The sequence below is a fragment of the Notolabrus celidotus genome, chromosome 15 (genome assembly GCF_009762535.1).
Source record: "Notolabrus celidotus isolate fNotCel1 chromosome 15, fNotCel1.pri, whole genome shotgun sequence".
In the NCBI taxonomy this organism is placed as follows: Eukaryota; Metazoa; Chordata; class Actinopteri; order Labriformes; family Labridae; genus Notolabrus; species Notolabrus celidotus.
In genome coordinates this window covers 23,100,884-23,120,122 of record NC_048286.1, presented here as the reverse complement: position 1 = coordinate 23,120,122, position 19,239 = coordinate 23,100,884, and the positions used below count along the sequence as shown (strand labels likewise).

Genomic DNA, 19,239 nt, shown 5'->3' with positions numbered 1-19,239 from the left:
ATGTGGACACACTGCTGGAGCTCCTGCTGTCATAAAAGTGATGTTATTCCTCCAGACTTCCTTCACATGGAGCTTTATGGCACCATAATGGCACTTGTTATATGGGTATGTTAACAATGTGTGTGTCTGAAACTATTTGGTTTTGAGCAGGTGGCACACGCAACACAACGTTCTTCTCTTTAAAAGTGGAGATAGAGAAGGTCTGAGCTGTCATGTAGAAGTGGGGACCTGTAGAGCTCGACACAGCTTCTTATGTTTTACTTCGTTTTTTTTCAAGGCACTTAAAGGTTTCAAATTATGTAGTCAGTTTTGAAGTCAATTTTAAAGATTAAAACTTAGAAAACATAGGATAACTTTTCTCCTATCATTGAGTGAATAGTTTAATGTTGTAAATGACTTGTAAATTCCCAACAGAAAAAAACTGACTACTGAACTCGAGTAGTTAATGTTTAATCGCTGACTTTATGTCCAAATGGATGAATTCATAAAGCAGGATTTGTGCTTTCATTAAGCAGAGAGTGTTTCGTAATTGAACGGATATATCACGAGAGGGAGAAAAAAACGGGTGTTAACAGCCTCTTTGTTTTGCTTCTTAACTTTAATAATGATGTGAAAACATACTTGATAAATAAAGATTTATTTCCATAAATCAACCAGAGTATCCAAGGCTAAATAATTAACCACATTCAACAATAGAAATAATTGCAATTCGATATAAATAGAATAAAATGAAACACAGTTTGAATACATATATATATATAAAGTGCAGGATTTCGTGCTCATTTGAGTCCGTGCTGCGTCTCCTTGTGTCTTCTCAGATCCACTTTCCGCTGGAACCCTTTCCCGCACAGGTCACAGCCGAAGGGTTTGAATCCCGTGTGTTTCCTGCTGTGTGTGATCAGGTTGGAGCTCTGACTGAAGGCCTTCCCGCACACTTGACACTTGTGTGGCTTCTCACCTGGAGGAGGAACGAGATCAAACGTTCTTACATGTCAGTGTGGAGACATTTTTACGCATGACGCACAGCACTGATTTCTGTTCTCTTTATTTCTTTTTACATTTAATGTTGACTGTGCAGTGTCTCACCTGTGTGTATGAACGTGTGCTTTTTCATGTCGGACTTTTGGTGGAACCTCTTCCCGCAGTACTGGCACGGATAGGGCCGCGTGTCCGAATGGATAAGCAGGTGCGTGGACAGCGTGGAGGAGCGCTTGAAGCTTTTGCCGCAGATTTTACAGCTGAAGCTCCTCTCCTGAAAAAGAAAAAAAAAGTTTAATTATAGGAGACCTCTAGCTGGTGTATATAACTTCAAACATAGCCTACGGAAGGCCTAGGATCCTGGGGCCTCGAAGTTGAGTTAGGCCTTTACCTGCGAGTGCACCGCTCTATGTTGATCCAGGCTCACTGCATGACCGAACGTTTTCCCGCAGATCCCGCACTCAAAAGGCCGCGTCCCGCTGTGCGAGCGCCTCACGTGAACCTCTAAACCGTGAGGAGTGGAGAACACCTATTGGAAAATTGACGGATGACATTTTAAGTTCAATTGTCATCAAAAAGGGCAAAAAAACCTGTTGTTTCTGCACCGATCCGTTTAAATATTCCAATGCGTGTTCTAATGTTATTGGTGAAATAATCTTTAACTTAAGAATACATTTGGACAGTGGTCTACAGAATCACTTAGACCATTTAAAAAATATCTGCAAACTCAACAGTACGAAACATTTGAACTGTCTTGGGGTTTCGTCGGTAAATTTTGACCTACCTTGCAACATTTAATACACTTGTAGGATCCACTTGACTCGAGATTAGAACAAATAAAGTCACTTTCAGACTTGATTTCGACCCCACGTTGCTTCTGCTTCGCATGCAGATAAAGTTCGTCTCGGTCCCGCATCCTGCAGATCTGTTGACCCGCTGAAGAGAAGTCATGGTAACATCCGGACGCTGGGCCCCGCTGTGCGTAAAGCTGCTCGGTGCTACTATCCTCTGCACTGTAAGGTGGGGAGTGAGGCTCCCTGTAGCCCTGAAGGTGATGAGGAGGAGGAGGATTAAAAGGCCCCTGTGCGAGATGCCTCAGCTCCGAGCCGGAATAGGCCGTCCAGGAGTAAGGAAAGTGAGGGATGTTTAAGTGATGGCCTTCCTCCGCTGAAGGAGTGGAGCACTTCTCTGAATCTGGAAGTTAAAAAAATTGTGGTGTGAGTGCACTGAAGCGAAAACTGCAGTTCTGGTGTGTTATTAAAATTTCGTGATGGCGTTTTGGCTTTAGTAGAACAAGCTATAAGACTAAACAAACACCTGAAACCTACTGTCACCAAAACCACAATTTTCACCTTACAAAACTCGTATTTTTATTTCTGCATTAGTAAAATACAATCTTTTCATTCATCAGTGTTTAACAAGTTAATTCAAATATATGTTTTTTCTTTTCAAGTACATGAATGATGATCAACAGGTATGCTTATAAACATCACAGCTCATTGTTGCCTGTATTTTGACCATCAAAATTTGACAATTAAGTGACTGATCTTTGTTTTCCTTCAAAATAATGAAAACTATAATTTTGTAGTTAAATGCTCCACTAAAAAAGCAGCTGTAGTGCGTGAACATCTGAATGTTCAGACCTGGTGAGGAGGATGGAGAAGGGGGTCGCCAGAAATCACAGTCGGAGGATCGGTCACACACACTGCCTCCACAGCTCAGCGGAGAACTAGAGGACATGGACCCCGGGGACAGCAGCCTGGACCCAGGGGAAAGTCCGTCATCACCGGCGATGACATCCTCCTGCGGCTCCATCTCCTTCTGGCATTTGTTCTCTAAGAAGAGCATTGAGAATGATGAAACGGACACACTGAACGTGCAACTGGTGTTTTGTGTAGAATGAGGAAATAATTGAAGTTCACTTCCAATAAATATGAGGTGAATAATTTCTAATTGGAATAAATTGCTCTCAATCTCCACCAATTCCGTGCGTAATTGCGCACAAAATTAACCTACCTGCGCCTACTAGTGCCAGGATAGTGTCCAGTCTGGTGTAGTCATCGTCTGGGTACCGGGGCAGGTGGTAGCTGTGGGCCCGCTTACTCTTCACCAGGAAAGACCTCGGCATGTTTTCCTGCTTTCTGTCGGTCAGGTCCTGATCTGAAATCCTCCACTTCACTCCCCTGCTCTCCGCGGCTCTGACTTTATCTATGGACAGATTGGTACACTATTGGTTGACAAGCGAGACGGCGTTGGGATTTTTGGCAGGCTATTACGCATGCGCACAGCAGTCGTGTCGTTTACCAGGTGTCGCTGGGCAGGTGGCCAGAAGCTGGACCACCGTCCCCATCAAAAGTGGCCCGGAAGAAATGAGATTGGAGAAGTCATATTGCATTTCCTTGTAGGTTTAAATTAAAATGTGATGGAGGCCGAATAAAGGAAACTTTACTGAGCTATATACTATTATTTACTAAAGGAATGTGTATCTTACAGTACATCTTTATAACCTATTGATGGCGATGTTACTAATGGCTAAAATATAAATCCAGTTTTACACCCAAAAGGCTTCTGAAATTATGTTTCAGCCTTCAACAGTCGCCAAAGGTTGGTCAAGCTGCACCAGCAATGTGACTTTGAAATGAACTGAGAAGGAGATTTGATTTGGACATTTTTCCGCCTGTAACAATGATTCAGAATTTTACAACAACACCATACCAAAAAATTAAACGATGACATTTTAACATAATAGCCCTTCTTGCCAAACCACAAGATAGAAACAAGCCGGTATTAATATAATTTGAGTGTCATTGGGAAGAAAGATGATGTTTGTGGAGGGCTCCTTGCATGTAGAGGCTGGGATGGATAATGACCTGTTTGTTTGACTGGCTGTAAAGTGATCCTGTTAATGAGACGCGCGCGGCCGCTCTGCACAGCAGCCTGTTGGTGGGGAGCCGAGGTTTCACTTTACAGTGACACTGCTTCAGCCTGATTGTTTTACATCATTAGAACCCCCTCCTGGACCATACAGGGAGGTGAAATTAGGTTTGGCTATAAAGGAAATTGAAGTTAGTACTCATAAATTGAGTAAGAAATCAAATAAGAATCAAATATCTTTTGAGAAAAAAAAAGTTTCTTTGTTGAAATCTGTCAGGCTCAAAAAGCAAATCATAGCGAAGATTTCAGGTTCCGTTCAAGGTCTGACCAAAGCAAAGCGGCATCGATCTTTGTCCGGTGTGGGAACCGAGTTTGTTTGATACAGCTGCGTCAAGTTAAAAGAGCTGCAAGCAAAGTGCTGATAGCTGGGGCATGAAGCTGAAAACACATGTTATACTCACACAGGCAGCAATGACACTGTCCTCAACTCCGTCCACATACAGTCTGAACGTTCAAATAGTCACACGCTGCTGCAGAGACACACCACAAAACCATCTGACACAAAACTGACACACACTCTGTCTTTCTCAGATATCTCCTTCTCACTCTTTGGCTTTTCTTCCCCTCTCTCTCTCTCACCCCTCTGTCTGTCAGAAAAGTTCATGTTAGTCAACCATGACTGTTAAACAAAAACACTGATTCATGTTTGATAAAGGCGTCCACAATCTTTAAACATTTGCATTGTGCCTGAATTTCTTAGTCTGAAGATTTTCTTTAAAGGGTTGTGTTTCCTGTCAAAACCAGATTCCTGAAAAAATGCTACTTTGTGGAAGTTTTCAAAGGTTATTTTTAACTCCTTAGCTTTTTTAAAACTGTGAACTATTTTGCACATTACTGATTTTGAAACTTATCGCCCTCTTAACAGATCCAAATCTTAAATGTTCAACTTTCCACCCACTGATATCCTGAAGTAACACATCTTTAACCACAGTGAGCAACCTTCACACATCTGTTTTCCTGTAAAATTAAGATTCCAGACCAAAAGGAAACCAAAAACAAATCTTAAAGTTGATTTTAAATTTTCTGCTACAAATATGTATCCAGATTCAACCGTTTGCCCACTGTACAGCAAAGCCTGTTTCTTTTCATTGACATCACACAAACTAAAACTTTAAATGATTTCTGAAAGATTTTATTGATATCTGTTGCTCACTGACTCCCACAGCATTCAGTTTACTTTCATTTAGAATAAAACAGACTGAAGTTGGAGAAGGTCATTGCTGATGTGACAGCATACAGACTCAGGGTTACACACTGACCCAGAACAGGAAACCAAACGTAAAGTCGTGAAGGAGCTATCAGTATTGTCACAGCCTCCTCTTTGTCTCTCACTCACACCCCCTTGCTCTCTCACCCCCAGACCACCTCTCTCCCACAGGCCTTGATTCTCACTCTTCAAGTACTACAGCATGTAGAGATTGAAAATAAAGGCCCAATCGGAGTGATCACGGCATGGGTAAAGGGAGGGGGTAGATTTTGCTCTTTGCTTTTCGCTCCAGCAGTTGTCTGCCTTTGTAACCAAAGATGCAGATCACAGTAGCAGAGTTAAATAAAGACTTGTGCTGGTGAACATTGAGGTTATTTTCTCATCATTTTCTCAAGCTAAACCTCTGGGCTCTTTCAGCCCCCACGGCGAGAGGGACTCCTCATAGTTTTAAATAAATCTGAGGCTACAGCTTTTGTACCACATGTATGTGAATGTTGACAAGAGGAGCAATGTGCGGCGCAGTACGCACCAATGTTGTCTTGATTTTGACTCACTGCAGATCAATTTACAGAAACAAGAATGTCATTCTAGTTAAGCTGTTGCTAATATTACTTCATTAAAAGATCTATCAAAGACAAATGGTCACTCAAGTAAAGATGATGTTAAGTCAGTGAAATGGCTCAAGCCTGTGCCACAGATGGAGCTTAAGTCTGCCAACAATTCTCTAAATCAGTCTCTGTAAGCCTCGGTATGTATCATACTAAAAGGGCAAACTGAAGGGATTTAAATTGGAGCAAACATGGAAGTGCCATCTGTAGTTCCTCAAGTGGCCATTTGAGGCTGGCTCAAAAAGTGAGCCAATCCCCATGGAACCCCATGTTAAAATGCCTGATTTAACAACATCTTTATAAACTGGTACAAAAATGGTTATGGTCTTCATAGCTTATCGAATTTAATATGTATTGGGTTTAAATTAATAAAAAAAAATGATAACTCAGCTTTCAAATTTGATCAAAGTTTGAGGTACTGCATATTTAGAAGTGACATACTGGTTGTTGTATTGTTTATAATCTAGGGCTATTCAATGAAATGTTTGGTCTGGCCGGATTTTCAGACTAAGGACATGAGCTGGGCCGAACATTTTTAGCAGACAGTGAGCAAAGTTAACCATTTAAAAGAAAAAAAAATAGATAAGATAACAAACACACTGGATGTTTATTATTGATTGCCACATCCAAAAGGGAATAAACATAGTAAAAGAGCAGCACTTAAACTAAACCTATGCTGAAATACTGCTTCTTTAAATTATACATTACAGTTGCTTTTGGGCCACTTGAGGGTTGCTTTCTGGCCGTATGTGGCCCACGGGCTGCTAATTAAATAGGGCTGATCTAGGCTGTCAATCTGAATGACCTGCGGGTGCTATAAGCTAACTTAACTAACTTAAAATTGCAGTTCTTTGAGCGTCCATTTGGGGCAGGCTGCAGAAACACTGGAAACCACAAATACACCCATTATTTACAGATGTTTACAGTCTCATTCAAAAAATTATATTGGCCTATATAACTATTTTCTATATTGGCACAAATTGTACGGGAGCACATTTTTCTATAGCTCATTCGTTTTTAAGTTTTGGAACTCCACCACTTGGCCTGTAAGTACGTCGTCCAAAAGTTAGGTTGAGTGAGTATTTTCAATACGGTGACTGCAGATGCTCGGCTTTAAAACTCAGCTTGAGAAACCAATGTGTGATGTCAAAGAGACTATGTCCTTGAATTATAGTCTATGTTTCTGGCACCAAAGGAGAAAAAAAAGGTAACTTCCATAATAATAAACTGTATTGGTCACATTAGTACTGGGTTAAATTATTATTAGCTCAATCTATTTCTATATTGTCTGTCACACACATCAAAACGTCACATCAAACCAAATATGGCCGCTATAACAAAAAAACTCTGAACAGATTGAATTTAATCAAAGTGTGTTTAATTTTCTGCAAATGATCGTTTCGTGTTTTTAGAATGAATGTATTATTTCTTCCCTCAAAACATAAATAATTTAACTTCACATAACACACACTTGTTATTACAGAAAAAATAAAAACAACTTCAAGTGTGTTTAAACCAACTTAATTCCCTGTAGTGTGTAGCAATTCACAGTTTTAAATCAGCGCTCTAGTTTTCTCTTAATCATAGGTATCAAATAAAGTTGGTATAACTTGGCAGAGTGCATTCAGTGGATTCGTGCCATAGTGGCCATGTTGTGGCTAAACTGACTTTCCCTGTCTCATGTCTGTGTTTAGTCAAAGGCACTCAGTCTGTGTTCACCTCAGCACCTCCACTCCGCTGTGGCATCCCAATAAAAACCACATCATGCTATCTCATCCCCTCACAGGTTCCTTTTGGCTCCAGAGCTCTAACCACAACGTTGCACCCCCTCCCTCCCTCTTTGAAACTATCTTTGTGTGATACCACTTCTTTTTCCTCAGCTTTAACAGCCAGCAGCCCCCCTCTGCTGGAAAAAAAAAAAGCACCCAAATCTTTTCAGGCTCTAAACTGCAGCCACCAGATAGGGACTGAGTGTGAATGCAATGAATGATTTACTGAATGCTGCTGACCACAAGAGAGTACTTTCACACACTCGCTCCACCAACGTCTTGCCTACGTCAAATCTTGTCTTCCTGCAGGGGTAGGGTCGTTTTCTGTGTAACCGTACATTGATTTGATTCCTGTTTAAGGTTGGCTGTTGGATGATTATTCTGATTTAATCCTGAGCACTGCTGTATGATCTTATGCTCCACAGATCAATTTGCCATCTGTCAGCATGACAAAAAACAACAACTTAAAAGTGTGAAAACGAAAGACGCACTGAAATGATCTCTCGTGTTAAACAAAGCTGAAGCTTGACTTGATGCTGTAAACACTCCACAAATCAGCTCTCTCATCCATCACAGTGATCAGCAGCTCCCCCTGTTTGCAAGCCAAACTGTTTCTGGTTGTAAATTTTCCTCATTGGGGACGTTGGTGCATGAATGTGAAGAAACCTGCTCAGTGCTTCCTGGTCATTGTGTCTCATGTGTACATGTTTAGGGAGGGGGTGAGGCGGACATTAGAAAGGTCAGAGGTCAAGAGGTAAGTCAAACCCTAATTCTTCATTTATTTTTTACTGTGTTGGATGCAATTTTCATTGTTTTTTAATAATTTCATTCAAAGAAATAAGCCTATTGTTATCTATCAAATTATTGTGTTTTTTGTGAAAATAGTCTCTAGTTTCTGTAAATCTCTCCCCAAAATTAACTTCTGCGAGTGCAACTTTCTTTAAGCTGATGCTCCAAAATCTTAACACTCCCTCTTTTGTACATTTTCACACAGAGTAACCACTTTGTCTGTTTCTGCATAGTGTGTGTGGTCAAATGGGAGGAGGAGTAAAATGCCTATCACACAGACACTTTATCTTAGCACCATCTCTCTTTTGACTTGTATTATTCTGTCTGACGTTACAGTTAGCAGAACTTAATTCAGTTTCAGCAGAATTAGTTTGTTTCGCTGCTGACTCAGTGCACTTCGTGTTCTTAGCTGTCTGTCCGGGAAGCACACATCGATATTCCTCCATTGCTGGAAAGTGTGGACAGGTTAATGAGCTATATGCATGTTAATGCCCTTTGATCTTTGAGGATTTTAATGGACAAAAATGTATTTCACTAGCAGACATTTCCTCCAAATATCTGTATGCAAATGAAAATAATGTAAGCAGTGAAAAAAGAGGCAGGAAAGGCAAAACCGTGTTTCTGGTCAACACCGCTTATCTGTGCTGCGACTGTGAACACATTGTGGATGTGTGACTTTCTGCAAGTCATTTCTAGTCCACTGTAACCATCTTTCATTTTTATTTGTGACTTTAATAAATTATATGAGTGAGTTGGCAGCACATACAATTATTTTTTAAGGGATTCAAAAAGCAAAATATCAAAATTTATAAAAAAATGAGTTCAGTAGATTAATCAAATGTATATACATCAGTATAACTCCACTTTCTTGGTACAGCACCCTCTGCCCCCGGTGTGATTCCTTAATAACTGCTAAACTCTGAAGCCCAGAGATGATTGGACATTTGTTTGTCTTTGTTGTGAAATCAGTTCTACAGAGCTTGAGCGGCTGTCTACAAGTGTGACTTTGACTTTTCTTATCTTAAACTGAGAACATCTGCACCCAGAGTGACACAGAGGGATTTTATCTCTGTCTCGCTCGAACAGAAAAGCAGAAGACCTTGGTTCCTTATTTCTCTGTATTTTTTGATACAGTTAACTGATAGACTCACACAGAACAACTGGTTTATCATTTCACATAGTTATCATAGCATGATTTGTAATGCAATCAAATGAGCACTGTACACAATTGAATGTAACAAAATCTACCACAGGTCCTGCTAAAACAAACAGAAGAAACATGTTTGAGAAAAGTTTTCAACTATAAACATCCCTCTCATTGTTAAAAAAAGGAATAATTTCTAACTTCTGTACATACAGACATATTACTGCTACTTGACAGGCAACAGGCAGTTCCCTTAGCAAAGTGTTAAGAGTGGAAGCAGGGGGCTTTGGTGGCCTAGCCGTCTGAGCGCCCCACGTATAGAGGCTGCAGTCATCGTTGCAGAGGTCGCCGGTTCGACTCCCGACCAGTCGACCATTTGCTGCATGTCTTCCCCCACTCTCTACTCTCCACATGTCCTGTCTTGCTTCATCTGTCCTATCAATAAAGGCAAAAAGAGCCCCAAACCATAACTTTAAAAAAAAGAAAAAAAAAAGAGTGGCAGCAGAACAAAACAGCTAGCCTTGTTCAACCTTAAGGTGGCAAAATCTTTGAGCCTGCACCTTAAAACCTCACTAATAACAATGGTCACTATTGTTCTTGTTCGGATTTAAACTGATAACAAATTCTCATGTTTGTGTGGCCAGCATTAAGCCAGAGTGAGAATATTTTTAGCTTTTTTAGCTGACCAAAGTCACTGCACCTGGATATTTTATCATCCTTTCCATATAGAAAATATAAGCCAGCGAAACTACATGTTCATTTTGCATTTGCCAGTTTTTACCATAGACTGTATAAAATATGGACGTAGTATCTGTGATGTTACCCATCTGTTTCTGAAGCGCTGTTTTGAGGCCAATCGTCGGTGGCAGCCATATTGCTGCTGTTGAGCGATTGTGACGTAAAGAGGCGGAGTTTGAGCCTCCTAGCCAACAGCTACAGTGTTCCCGCCTGTCAATCAGCTGTCGGCTGTGCCTCTCATTGGAAGACTCATAATCCCAATATCTTGGAAATTGCAGCGTTAGAAAAAAATTCACCCCCCCATACAGTGTGTGCCGATCGAGAAATGAGCTATCCAGACTACACTCGTTTTTTGTACCAGGCTGTAAACATGTTTATTTCTGCTGTAAAGATCGGCTTTTTTGAATTGGTGTGTATGTGGTTTCTGGTACTTCCGGAGCCAGCCTCCAGCGGATCCTCAATGAACTTCAGTTTTTAGCACTTCCGCATTGGACTTATATTTTTAGACCGGAGGTTGCCGCTTGTTTTTTATAAATAAAACAAACTGGATGTTATCTGAGACTTAGAGGTGCGGTACCTTCAAACTTAGCCAGGATAGCTGATTCATCTCATTTCACTGGTTTTAAGCTCGGCTAAGCTAATTATCTTCATATTTAGCTCTATAGTTTCATCTAACTCTTCAACAAATGACTGAAGACTATTCCTTAAAACACTGCTCAATGAAGCTCAATATTTCTCATATCACAGTTTAAATACATAATTTGACAAACGTTATCTCTAGACCTCCTGTGTTTGTAAAAGCGTCTTGAGATAACGTTTGTTGTGATTTGGCGCTGTATAAATAAAGATTGATTGATTGATTGATTGATTGATTGATTGATTGATTGATTGATTGATTGATTGATTGATTGATTGATGATACTATTTTACATACTTTTGTAGCCTATATAATCAAACAACAGTTTCTAATAGAGTTATGATGTTTTACAATGACTAAACTTTTGGTCATTAGACAAAAACAATGGAGATATAATGACGGATGATCAAGACAGTAAATCTAGTTACTCTGCTTTGATTTGTAGAGTGTGTCTAATGCAGCACTTTGCGTCAAGTGTTGATTTTCTTGAAATTCTGACTGTTTGTCTATGACATCAGGCTCCTTATCTGCGCAGCCCTGTATCTGAACACACTCCTGCTTATGTCCGTGAACTCTGGGACCCATGGAGTAACACTGAATCCTGTGAAGAACACCACCAGTATGATGCTCAGCAGTCCTATTAATCATGGCAGATCTTCATGGGATTAGCTTTCAGGAGAAAGGTGTGTTACCTTAAGTATTTGGTGTCATATTACTGCTGCTGATTGTCTATATATCACTTATACGGATGTATCATGGTATTTTTCCAAGCTGAAGGAAGCACTTTAAATAGAGATGTGTCACCAAGGGTGGAGACTATATCTGCTGCTTATTGTTATTTTATTTTTACACTTAAATGTATTTGTAAGTGTAATGTGTTGCCTCATATTTTTAATTTAAAATGTGTTACGTCATCATATATAATTAGATATATCATAACTCTGAATCAGCTTATCTTCTTTACGTCATGTCTGCCCTCACTTTACGTCTTCAGTCTTTTAATACAAAACACGATGAAGTGATTGTATCTGCTGCTCAGACATTTCATCCCCTCACCCCTGAACAATCTGAGACAAAACATACATTTGATTCAGATCTCTGACATTTTCTCAAAACAGTTTTATCTTTCTTAAATTAAGAACACATTATTAGAGATGTAACACTTGCATTCATGGAAATGTATTCCTTTGAATTTGGACTTTTTCTGAGCACTCCAAGGTGTCCCTTTTATGAAGAATTAAGATTATAAGTGCACATTTCATCTGAGAATTATCAGTTTACAAACCTCAATATAAGGTTTGTGTAGTTGCTGCTCAAAGAGCTTGATCATGTCTTTATTACAACATAGACTGCATGATTTAAGGTCAAGCTGTTGTCAGTGTTGGTGATGAAAGAGTTTCCTTTTAGTTTCATAGTAATTTCAGTTTGGCAGAAGATTCATCATTGCTGGGCTAAGGGTCATAGTGATGGTCATAGCGTTTTCTTTATTTTAGAATAATTACATAATTTGGGTGAAAAACCTACTTTTCTATCACCATTGAAATAGAGGTCAGAAGTGAATCTTCAAGTCTCTTAAACTAGGCATCAAAATCACAGCTGTAATGATCAACTTTTACTTGTGTGACTGATTTAAAATGTCCAGTATGTTTGAGAAAAGTTGTTGCTGATTAAATAATCTGTCAGAGTCTGATTAAGTGGTCAAATATGACCTCTCCCTGATTTATAAACCACCCATACGTCAGAGATTTCATCATTTAGACTTTTTCATCCCAAATTTTTTCCATTTTATTGAACACTTTGATTACACAACACATATGGATGACACATCTAAACAATGACACATTAAAAAAACAAAACAGGATAAGCCATCTATGCTCAAAAGTAGGTGTTTCATTGTGTGCATGTAGTTTGAGGATGTATATTTGTATCTGATTTAGAAGAAACAGTGCCTGAAAACTGTAACCCACCCTTAAAAAAATATATTTTCTTTCTTTCTTTCTTTCTTTCTTTCTTTCTTTCTTTCTTTCTTTCTTTCTTTCTTTCTCTCTGTTATCAATGGAGCTGTTGTCTGATAGATTCTCCAATAAAATGCATTTACTTAAATCAAGTATAGTGTATGGCTGAAATCAAGATTATCCGTCTTCTACAAATAAGATCTCAGTGTGCAAAATGTATGAAATGTAAAATAAACCTTGTTTCTTCTAAATTACAACTCAAAAAAAGATAATTTCAGATTGTTCGACCAAACAAGATATTTAAGATGTCTTAAAACAAGTCCGTCTATCTTGCTCAAATGTTACTTGTTAAGTAAATGTATCTTAAATCAAGTGGGATAAGACATTTTGAATAAAAATGAGAAAATTTCACTTAGTAAGATTTTGAGTTTTTGCAGTGTTCACTTTACCTCTATAGTCTAAGGCAAGGCCTTTAATGTGATTGTCAGGTTCTCCAACAGGGACATCTGCTGCCAGGTCAGTGACTGTGAGACTTGGTGAAACACGTGTGATCACATCTTATAAAATGACCTGGCTCATCTGTGTTCCCTGCCTCTCTTGTCTGTGTCAGATTGCCTATGCCAAGATAGAAGGAGACCAGATAGTGAGTGCTGCTTACTCTCACGAGCTGCCTAAATATGGCATCACTGTGGGCCTTACCAACTACGCTGCGGCCTACTGCACTGGGCTGCTGCTGGCTCGCCGGGTAAGAGCACACACACGTGCACAAAGTTGCAGAATTGATCATTTTTCACTCCTGGTACAGATTTCTTACATCCTCTCATCAATGTCATTTCCTCTTATAGCTGCTGCACAAGTTTGGCATGGAGCAGGTGTATGAGGGCCAGGTGGAGGTGATAGGAGATGAGTTCAACATAGAGAGCATAGATGGACAGCCTGGAGCCTTCACCTGTTACCTAGATGCAGGCCTGGCCAGAACAACTACAGGGAACAAGGTGTTTGGAGCTCTGAAGGGGGCTGTAGATGGGGGTCTGGCTAGTCCTCACAGGTTAGTATGAAACAAGTAGATGTACGGTCTAAGGCAAGGCCTTCAATTTGATTTTAACTTGGCATAAAACCTTGCATTAATCTTATGAAATATTATTGTTATTATCAATAATTTAAAGGTAACTTTTTCGTACATTTAATAATAGTAAACCCATCACTAACTAATATAAGATAAAGAGAAATCTAGAAGCATTGAACCCATGCTGTGATCTGTGTCGCTGCTGCCTCCTGTTGGTTGGTTCATGCGTGGTGACGAACCTCTCCTGTCCAGCAGGGGGCGCTGCAGCTAAACACACATCCTGTTACAACACCAGTCACATTTCCGTTCACAAGAGTCGGTCACACAGTCCAGGAGGAAGACGTGCCAAATCCCCGAAAATGGTGAGTTTGCAATATCCATATCCCTCCATGTCAGCTTGTCTGGCTGAGTATGGATGTGTCTGTGTCTAAATGAAACGGTTCGACTCGAGTCAGGACGAGATGTTGATGGATGTTTGCGGGAGTTTAGTGGCACTCGGCCGGTGAGCCCCTGAGCTCCAGCGTGGCGCCATCATGGCCGATGAAACCTCAGCTGACCTGCAGAGCACTGCTTCAAACAGCTTTTATGTCTCTGTTTAACCACGAAGTGCATACAAACTAACATGTAATACTTGTTATCGCAACGTTAAGTTAATGTGCAAATTTTTTACCCTTCAAGTCACCTTTAAACCATCTTTACTTTGCTCTCTCTCTCTTAGGGTTTCGTCAAAGTGGTGAAGAATAAGGCCTACTTCAAGAGATATGAAGTCAAATTCAGGAGAAGGAGAGGTAAGTCATTACTTCAATCATTCCTCTTAACCATAGTACAGATAATGCACTCAGTCCAGCTCTTTTATGAACCCTCCTGTTATGTTTGTTTCTCTGGAACAGCAATAATGTTCCTGGGTCACTTTGACCCGGGGCATATTAAATTACCCATAAGTGTCAGAACCCCAAATAATCCTAATACACATTTTTTAAAATCTCATCTTTAGCTCCATTACTAACCATTTAAATCAAGATTTAGTCTATTGGTGTTCTTTGATTCTCACAGATCATGGTTCAAGTTAAGATAAGGGGAGGAAATTCAGTCGTTAAGGCAACCCAGACATAAGTACAACCAAGAAGAAGTTTCAATAAGTAAAAATGAAATAAAGTAAAATAAAACAAAAATAGATAGATAAAGATTAAATACAATTTAGATATATTCAATGTTACAAATGGAATTTAGATTAAATAGCAGTAATTACAGGCAGTATTAAAAAATGATTCAGTAGTGACACGTTGACATGGTGTGATTAAGGTTGGTAATGACAGATTAAGCAATAAATAAAATAAATATGGGTATATAATATGACTGTTAGTTGTAGTAACCAATAATAATGTAATATAACATAATATAATATAGCAAGATAATTATATAATATAATATATTATGCATTATAATGCCAATGAGGATAACTCACTCGTTTTTCATTAAAATTCACATTAAAACTTTTTAAATGTACATTGGAAAGCTCTATATATAAATACAATATTTATACATGACAGATTTTTGTTTATTTTATTTTACATTTTTGAATTTCTTGTTTTTATAAAGTGATATTGATAAGTTAACACAACACCTCTTCTGTCACATGCTGCCCAGACTTTTATGCTGCATTTAGCTTGTTTGGAAGGCATATATTGCCTAAAATGGATCTTTAAAAGGGTCAATTTGACCCGCAACCTAACAGGAGGGTTAAAGTGTTTCTCAGAATTTCGAATATCTCTCCTGACCATTGGTTTCATGTGTCTTAGTTAGTTCCCTGGTTCTTTTGCTTCTTGATGATGATAAAAGCAAGCTGAGCAAAATGTAGTTGGTCCTTCATTTGCATTAGTTGATGTTTACTGTCCTTTCAAGACGGGGCTGAGAGAAGCAAGATGAACCCAAGCAAACGTCTGTTACAGCATGAGTAATAAGCAGAGCACTGAGTGTGAATTCGTAGATATACAGATATCAAAGCGTTTCTCAGTAATTTTTCATTCTTGTCAACTCTACAGAGGGAAAAACCGACTTCTACGCCCGTAAGCGGCTGGTCGTGCAGGACAAGAACAAGTACAACACCCCCAAATACAGGATGATTGTCAGGTTCTCCAACAGGGACATCTGCTGCCAGGTCAGTGACTGTGAGACTTGGTGAAACACATGTGATCACATCTTATAAAATGTCGTGGCTCATCTGTGTTCCCTGCCTCTCTTGTCTGTGTCAGATTGCCTATGCCAAGATCGAAGGAGACCAGATAGTGAGTGCTGCTTACTCTCACGAGCTGCCTAAATATGGCATCACTGTGGGCCTTACCAACTACGCTGCGGCCTACTGCACTGGGCTGCTGCTGGCTCGCCGGGTAAGAGCACATACACGTGCACAAAGTTGCAGAATTGATAATTTTTCACTCCTGGTACAGATTTCTTACATCCTCTCATCCCTGTCCTTTCCTCGTATAGCTGCTGCACAAGTTTGGCATGGAGCAGGTGTATGAGGGCCAGGTGGAGGTGACAGGAGATGAGTTCAACGTCGAGAGCATAGATGGACAGCCTGGAGCCTTCACCTGTTACCTAGATGCAGGCCTGGCCAGAACAACTACAGGGAACAAGGTGTTTGGAGCTCTGAAGGGGGCTGTAGATGGGGGTCTGGCGATTCCTCACAGGTCAGTGTGAAACAAGAAGACGTTCATTCTTCTCTTACTTTACATATCTCTACTGGCTGTTGGTTTCATGTTTCTTAGTTAGTTCCCTGGTTCTTTTGCTTCTTGATGATGATAAAAGCAAGCTGAGCAAAATGTAGTTGGTCCTTCATTTGCATTAGTTGATGTTTACTGTCCTTTCAAGACGGGGCTGAGAGAAGCAAACTGAACCAAAGCAAACGTCTGTTACAGCATGAGTAATAAGCAGAGCACTGAGTAAGAATACGTAGATATACAGAAATCAGTTGAAATGGAAAGATAATTACTCATAAGGGTTGTATCAGCTGTAAAAAACTTAAGCCATGTCTGGGTTCTTTCTTTTTTTCTGTCAGCAATCCTGATCTGTGTCCTCTCCTGTTTTTTTAGTATTAAACGCTTCCCGGGCTACGATCCAGAGAGCAAAGAGTTTAACGCAGAGGTGCATCGGAAACACATCTTGGGCATGAACGTGGCTGACTACATGGCGTACCTGATGGAGGAGGACGAGGATGCCTACAAAAAACAGTTCTCTCGCTTCATCAAAAATGGAGTCACGTCAGACACAGTAAGAGACAACAGACAATACCTGACACTGAAGAAACCCCATCAAACCAATTGGATACATATGTTTTACATGAGAGTATAGTGTAGTTGTAGTGGAGATAATGTTAATTACTCTGCCTGGACACTAGTTTGTGAAGTTTTACCAGGTTCACACGGGGTGTCGGCCAGAACACCACTTAAGGCGAAATTCTCAAGAGCATGAAAAACACAGAGTTGGAAGTTGGTTGATTTGGGTTTTTACTTCATGTGTGGTTTTTCTACAAAGAAAAGGAACAACAAATATATCTTAGACAGGTAAAGCAATAAACACACTTCTTTATACTACCGCAATATAGCTTAGCAAGAGAGCCGGTCAGTGCCGGGATGTCTACAAATCTACACAATGAACACATGGTGAACATCTACACTCCAAATGGTGGCTCAATAACAGTTCACAGTGCAACATCAAAATAAGTCAACTTTCCTAATACAATTATCCTTTTAGATTAATACTCCCTCTTTTATTCACGCACATCCAGCTTCTAATCACTCGTCCGTCACTGCACCAGCTACTCATCACCGCATGGCATCCCTCACTCACAGTCAAACACTAGCTGGGGAAGCCCCTCCCACATTAGAAGTGAAAACACAACTTAAACAAAACTGAAATCGAACTGGATTTAACATAACTTTGTGGCCTTTTCTACAGTAGTAGTATAGCATGGGTCAGATTATTATCCAAAATGAAACAGCTGTCATCTTTAAGTTTGGCCTTGTGGTTGACACTCGTCCTATAAACATAGGTTACAGTACAGGGTGCAGCAGTCACTGATATGACTCCCAGGCACGACCTTCTGCTGCACGTCTCCCCCCAAAAACTGTTTAAATCATTCAAATAGAGAAAAGTCATGAAATACATTTTTGGCTAGTAAATTAGAACTAGTGTCTCAATATCATAGTAAAATAATCTGTCCACAAGAGGGCACTAACCTTAATCCTGAAAGTGTTCTAAACAGAATAATGATCATATTGCAAGTTTTTAGATGAGCCGGTTGAAGACTTAATAAAAACTTTTGTTTGTACAATTCAGCAAAACAGAAAAAGAGTCCCTTATTAGATGTGTTGTGCCTCTTAAATACTCGCATGAACTTTGTGTCTCTGCTGCAGCTGCTCCAGACAAATGCTGTCTGTAGTTCTCCAGCATAGTTTGTATTTATATCAAAATATTAACCAAGCGTCAAAGTGTATGGAAAGAGTTAGGTGTTTTGTCTGTGATTTGACTCTTGTGTTTGCTGGTTCTTCTTCAGCTTCTTGATGATGATAGAAGCATGCTGAGCAAAATGTAGTTGGTCCTTCATTTGCATTAGCTGATGTTTACTGTCCTTTCAAGACGGGGCTGAGAGAAGCCAGATGATGAACCAAAGCAAACACAGATCATTGCCACAATAAGCAGGACCTCAACTTTCATACACAACTGAAGATCTGCTTAAAGCTGCAATGCCCTTTTGTGATGCATGACTGGACATGTTTTTTTTTTTTTTTCTTAGGTTGAAGAAATGTACAAAAAAGCCCACGCCGACATCAGAGCAAACCCCGTTCACGAAAAGAAACCCAAAAAAGACATCAAGAAAAAGAGGTGGGTTCCTGTTATCTAAATCTTGATTGTTGTTTGCCTTTCCTCACAGCAGGGTACCACTGAAACACATGAGCCAAAACTAAAGTGTCATTTCCTTTAGTTATTTGTGTCAGAACTGTGAAAATGTAGCTCTTAAAATACACACGTCTATATTTGATACAAGTGAGGAGGGGCTTTCCTTTTTATAAATACACTTGCTAAGTATGAAGTGGCTGTACTGGGACGTTCCCAGTGCACAGCGGACAGACATAGTGTTGAATGTTAATGGAGTTGTTTGTGCCTCTTTCCGGACAGGTGGAATCGCGCCAAGTTATCTCTGGCACAGAGGAAGGACCGCGTCGCCCAGCAGAAGGCCAGCTTTTTACGAGCACAAGAACAAGAAGCAGGGGACGGTTAGGGGGACCGGGACAGCGCTCTGCTGCGATACACAACACACATCACAGACAAATAAATTTATTTCAAAAATCCAGCTGTCTTCTCTCCGTCAATCTCTTTCTTGATGCAGTTGTAGGAAGAGTTGAGTGACCAGC

General features: G+C 39.9%; 2 protein-coding genes across 2 annotated transcripts; one reads left to right on the top strand and one right to left on the bottom strand.

The window, feature by feature from the left end:
* Positions 1 to 618: 618 nt before the first annotated feature.
* Positions 619 to 4,438, bottom strand: LOC117826386 (zinc finger protein Gfi-1-like). Its single transcript, XM_034702386.1, has 7 exons — positions 4,314 to 4,438; positions 2,995 to 3,186; positions 2,622 to 2,813; positions 1,763 to 2,172; positions 1,370 to 1,507; positions 1,087 to 1,252; positions 619 to 958 (listed from the first exon to the last, which is right to left on the bottom strand). The coding sequence occupies exons 2-7, from the start codon at positions 3,104 to 3,106 to the stop codon at positions 780 to 782; spliced, it is 1,197 nt and encodes a 398-aa protein (XP_034558277.1). The 5' UTR covers positions 3,107 to 3,186; positions 4,314 to 4,438; the 3' UTR covers positions 619 to 779.
* Positions 4,439 to 14,055: 9,617 nt separating this feature from the next.
* Positions 14,056 to 19,178, top strand: LOC117826841 (60S ribosomal protein L5-like). Its single transcript, XM_034703214.1, has 8 exons — positions 14,056 to 14,187; positions 14,544 to 14,613; positions 15,868 to 15,983; positions 16,078 to 16,212; positions 16,313 to 16,515; positions 16,918 to 17,095; positions 18,621 to 18,709; positions 19,004 to 19,178. Exons 1-8 carry the CDS (start codon positions 14,185 to 14,187, stop codon positions 19,104 to 19,106), a joined length of 897 nt encoding a protein of 298 aa, XP_034559105.1. The 5' UTR covers positions 14,056 to 14,184; the 3' UTR covers positions 19,107 to 19,178.
* Positions 19,179 to 19,239: the final 61 nt, after the last annotated feature.